The sequence below is a fragment of the Cyprinodon variegatus genome, unplaced genomic scaffold (assembly GCF_000732505.1).
Source record: "Cyprinodon variegatus isolate N-32 unplaced genomic scaffold, C_variegatus-1.0 Scaffold411, whole genome shotgun sequence".
NCBI classification, from domain to species: domain Eukaryota; kingdom Metazoa; phylum Chordata; class Actinopteri; order Cyprinodontiformes; family Cyprinodontidae; genus Cyprinodon; species Cyprinodon variegatus.
Window position 1 is genome coordinate 148,163 of NW_015150864.1, and position 5,752 is coordinate 153,914.

Here is a 5,752-nt window from a genome sequence, read left to right on the forward strand (position 1 = left end):
GTTTCACTTTTTAAATGGAATTACTGAAATCAATCTACTTTTTCATGATATTCTAATTTTATGACCAGCACCTGTATATTTACCTTAGATTTAGACAAAGCAAAACAATCTGGTTTGAAATAAATTCAACCTTAGACTTAGAAGTAACAATTCATGTAGACCAGAAACCAGTTAGTGAATCAGTATCAAGTATCAGGAATTGCCATCCCTAACTAAAAGACTGTTTAATTTGATTCAGTATCAGGAACTAATTTAACTATTTTTAATTTCCAAATACAAGTTATCAATATCATTTTGCACAAAAAAACATTTTTGGCTTTTAGACCATTTGTGAGTACAGTCTGGGATAATTTTTACTATTATCTAATGTAGAAACAATATCCATTATGTTTAAAAATTACCATTAAACATTCAACCTTTAGTCTGTATGGACTTACTTAATTACTATCAAAAAGGTAAAATACCTGTTGTAAAGCATTCATTTTAATTTTTCATAATAATAACTGTTAGACTAAAAAACATTAGTGACCACTTTATAAACAATTTGTTGTTAACGGACACAATGAACCAGCGAGAGAAATCTTAGATTGAATATCAAAGGTTAGCAATGTATCAAAGGATAATAGAGGAAAAATGACCCTGCAAACTCACACACAGTACTTAACTGCCACCATGTGTATGCTTTTGGATTTTAATTTGGGAAAAAGCCAGAGTTTCCAGAAAAAACATGGAGTCTAAAAACAAAAAAGGTTGCATATCATTTAAAAATTATATTAACAGTAGGAAGATGCATAATTTATCACTGGGTGTAAGAAATAGAACAATATCAGAGGATAATATAAAATTAAACAAAATTAAGATACTGCAGTGAATGGAAACCAACAGAAATTTCAATTATACAAAAAATAGCCAAGTAAACACCCTATTTCTCACTGATTACAATCTAAAGTGCTGTCTTTTTGAGCTCCTAGCCAAGCCAGCAGAGCTTTATATAACAGAAATAACTGATCTTCACACCATCATATCATGTAGAGTGTAAAATAGTTTGTTTAAAGATATATTTTTAGATATAAGCACAAAACTACATTTTCATTCAGATGCTCTGACATGACAGGTTAAATAAAGTGGAACAGAAACCAGAACACCATCGGTAATATGATTACACTGCTCGTGTGCAGGTTGCCTCCTTCTGCAAGAAATACTGAAAAAGGTGTTTGCCCCCTAAATATATTGTTTTCTGTTCTTTTCGTTTTTATAACACTTAAAATATTATGTAACAATTGTATTTAAAGCATGAGTCAAACAAAATGCAGTTTTCATAAATGATGAGTAAGTAACGTGACAAGGTGCACACCTTAAACAAATATGTTCCATTTACTGTATTTAACTGTAGGTAATGCTTTACAATTCATATGGTGTCTGGCAACATGTAAATGATTTCTTGATTCTATAAATTAGGTAATGATACGTCTTGGGTTTTGATAAAGTAAGTTTGATTAATCTATGGATTTAACAAGGGAGAAGCTACTATAAAACCTATTTTACAATCCCAGAAGCAAGAAAACTCTAGATTTCCAAAGGTTTAAATAAGAAAAAAGTCAATATAATTCAGTATCATTTTAAGATCCATTGACTTTGCAAAAAAAAAAAAGGGGGAAAAAAGTCAGAAAGACTCATTTTGGGCCTTTCCTCTGTTTATTATCAAACACACCTACAGTAATAAGGTGATTTCCAGTTCTATCACAATGTGAGAGTAAGAATCATTATGCCTTTCACTATTTGACCTGTCCAAATGGCTTGCGCAGTTTTGACTGTATTGTGGTCAGTACAAAATGTAACAGTCTATGTGGGGGGGCTTTCTTTTATAGGTTAAGTAATTAAGACCCCACTTAATGAGGGAACCAATGCACCCATGTGTGGCTTTGTTTCTGGTACATCTGTTTGATACAGCTGTTACTGAATGTAACATTTGTGCATAGAAATTGGGAAAATAAATAAAAACCCTGGATTTCTGCAATAGCTTTTTTCTTAACTCAAAAATCTGGAAGAATACAGTAGATCACGTAACAGCACATAACAGGAAAAAGCATGAGAACAGGTTGATTCGTTTTTCAAAAAAAGGAATTACCACAACTGTTTGCCTAATCCTCCACTTAGCTTCCAATAATGTTATGGCTTCTGTGGGTTTTTATTTTCTTTATTCTCACTGGAATTACGTCAACGTGGCATTCATAACAAATTTACCACAGGAACAACTGTTAGGAGCAGAGTTGTGGAGCAGCTTAACTAATGACCAGATGCTGCTCAGTGGCATCGAGGGAATCACTGAGGAATTATCTCAGTTCAGACATGGATTTTGAAAATCCAGCATCCATCTATGCCAGATCCTTGGAATGCATGCTGCCATTTTGAAGCCAGTATGCATTCCATCATCTTTTCTTCATATTTTTTCCCCCGATATCTTAATAGTTTGAAAACAGTGCATGCTGCAAACTGGAAAAATCATAATTCACAACCTGGCAGCAAGATTCCCCCTGCTTTCTGACAGATGGTTGGATTAGTGACACCTGGGCAGCCACACTGTGTTGATCAAACAGGACAAATATGAACAAGGTCTCTGTAGGTCTGCAGTGATGAGAGTTACCTTTGAGAAGTAAGATAAACCTCATCCTGCTTGACATATATAAGTGCATGCAGCTCAGCAGCCATCGAATTAGACGCATGAATAGTATTGTTAACTCCAGCACACCATGAGTCACCCTTTGCTACATTCAGCAAGACATAGACACACAAGCATAGGCGACCAAAAATGCATACAGTGTGAGCAAAGGAGCACAAAATGGCACCTGTGTATGAAGAGAGGATGGAAGCAGAATGAGGGTAATTCTTCACGTTTCAATGACAGAACTGAACCAAAATCTTACATAACTTAAGAAATAGTATCAGCAATTTGGCATTATGTTTGATAATCCCACATTCACATAAAGAATCCTGCAGCAACCCTGATGCCTAATTTGGAAAATCATTAAACACAGATAAACACATTTACACAAGAAAACTGATAACTCAATGTCATATTATTGAAATGAGCTAAATTTCTAGCTGCTGACAAGTCTTTTATGACATACCGTTTGGTCACCCATCCATGGTCCAGAGAGCCAACAGCCCATCTCCACAGCAACAGAAGGGAGCTGCCGAGGGTCTTGTAAAAATCTGCTGCTTCCCTTCAGCAGATCGTCTCTTCTGCCTCCCCCTCTTCCTCCCCCTTACAATCTCTTTCTTTCTCTCTCTCTCTCCTTAGATTGCCTCTTTCCATACAGTTCCGTCCTCAGCATCTGTCTCCCAACGACTACATCCAAGCAGAAGCTCCTCTTTTCACCCTTTTTTCTTTCCTCTTTCCATTTATTTCTTTAGGATTTCAGTTTTTTCCCCATTCCCTTCACTCACTGTTCAGAATTTGAGGATTCTGCACACGCACACAAACAGAGGCACGACATACATGCATGGGAGAGCTGCAGTCATAAAAAAAATATGCGCAGGCTGACACTGCGTTAAGAGATGGAGAGGGAAACACATAGTCACACAGCAACCATGCTGTGTGATTGGTAGAGTAATCAGCCAATCCCATGCACTGCTCCCCTTGTGGAGGTTTTCCTCTGTGTCTGAAACTCCTCAGCAAAGCTTCATGCAAGAGGCAGCCTCCACTGCAGTGTTACACTCAGTAGCAAGGGAAACACACCATCAAACTATTTATCTTCCAGCCGTTCAGCCAGGATCCCCCCTAGCAGATGCATGCTGGGAGATGAAGTCAAGTAATTGTGACTGTTTTAATGCTGTGTTTTAAAATTGATATTCTAAATAATTGTTATTATAATCCAATTTCTAATACTAAAAACTACCTACATTGGGCTTAAGTCAATATTTCCAGTATTTACTGAATCTAGCTTGCAATGATGGATGTCATGATTATCCTAGTGTTAGAACATCCCACTCTCTTCTCCAGTAGAACCAGATTTTCTGAAAAGAAATGAGAATTGCGATTTAAATTGCTTTCTTATTTGTTCATTCTTTTGTTTATTAAGACATACACTCAATTCACTGTGATGCAGAAAAGCTCTTAATTGTCAGTGTTCTAGTATTTAGCTAAAGGCTTGGGATCAAAACTGAATGGTATTCTCCAGCATGATTGTTTGTAATTTCATCCAAAAAAAATGTAGTTCTGTCTGAAGAAAAAAAGTCCCAGAGCATTGGGGGGGAATGTTGTTGTTTTTTTAGGAATGTTTTATCTAATTTATATATACTAACATTTGTGAAAGAGTGGATCTCCCTCAGGAGCTCAGTGAATTCCAGCCTGGTACTGTAATACCTGTACTGTAGTAACTGTCAGTGCAATAATAACAAAGTGGAAGTGATTGAGAACCAAAAATATGTGCCCTACAGACCATGGCATTATAATAAGAAGTAAGCTAGTGGGAAGAAAAGACAATGGACATGAGATAAGGCACTATTGGGATGCTATTACCCCAGTAACCCTAACCAGTAGTGTTATATAAACTGTGGAACCCTTGATACCCACAGTCTGAACTAACAAGTAGTAGCTCAATGTTCCCAGTTCAAACGGTAGTTGCTTTTACAGTTAGGGTGGCAGGAGATGTAACAAATGCAGGCTACATCAATGCGGAACCAAGACACAAGGTCAGAAGGGGGGGACCATAATCAAGCCACCTGACATTAGATAACAAGCTCAAATGATGCAAGAAAAACTGAATGGGAGAACCTCTCGCCAGAGAAATAAGATCACAGCTCAAATGAGAACTTGTCTACCCTGACATGGTCTAGCAAATTTAAGTAAAGTGCTACCAAATGATCTCCTGGATGACATGAATGCAGGTCTAAGTACAGTCCCTGCTTTGCTCGCTATAATAAATTAGCTTATACACAGTATACTGTCAGTGATCCATGAAATGCTTGGCCAAGGTAACATTAAGAGTGTCCACAGTGGACAATGTCCACCATGGAGGAGAAAACTGATCAAGGCAACATGGAAAGAAGTAAGTCAACTCTCAGAACTGCAGAAGGGAACATATGGCAAAGGAATGCAGCAAACAGATGCCAATACCCGAGGCCCGGTAACTGCAAAATGAATACTTCAACTACTACTACAACCCTCCGTACATGGTTAGGGGCTTTCTTGTCTTAACATCTGTGGCCTGTATGTCATCCTTTAGCCATATATATATGTATCTATAAAGTACATATATCTATATATACATATAAATCCAGCCCCCTGAGACTGTACGCTAGCCGAAAGAAGGAGGCCGAGGACTAGTGAGCGTGACAGCCACTATCAAGGGTGAAACATCCAAGATCCATAAGTACATCAAGGACAAGGCAACATGCTCAGAGAATGTCTCATCATGGGAGGAAAAGCCCCTACATGGGATGTACCACCGAAACATAACCGAAGTGGCGGATATCAGGAAATCCTACAAATGGCTTGACAAAGCCGGACTGAAGGACAGCAAAGAGGCACTCATCATGGCTGCACAATAGCAGGCCCTGAGCACCAGAGAAAACTTGAGGAGTGGTTACAGCAGAACCCTGGAAATACATCAGACATCTTGGTCCAGAATGATGCTGTTCTAGGAACAGCAAAGATAATGCACAGAACCCTCAAGCTCTCAGGCTTGGGGAGAGCTTGAGGTGAGACCACTCGCGGTGGATGAGGAAGAGTTTACATACATATATCTAT

At 38.0% G+C, this 5,752-nt stretch overlaps 1 protein-coding gene across 2 annotated transcripts in view; it reads right to left on the minus strand.

Annotated features, from left to right (window-relative positions):
• The window catches only part of LOC107093161, an 18,259-nt gene extending 14,760 nt beyond the window's left edge, over nt 1–3,499 (minus strand). For both annotated transcript variants that reach the window (XM_015388020.1, XM_015388018.1), the window contains exon 1: nt 3,129–3,499. Coding sequence is in view for 1 of the 2 variants with exons in the window: in XM_015388018.1 (XP_015243504.1) it covers nt 3,129–3,170 (42 nt within the window). In the remaining variant the exon portion in view is untranslated. The remainder of the gene's footprint in view (nt 1–3,128) is intronic.
• Nucleotides 3,500–5,752: the final 2,253 nt, after the last annotated feature.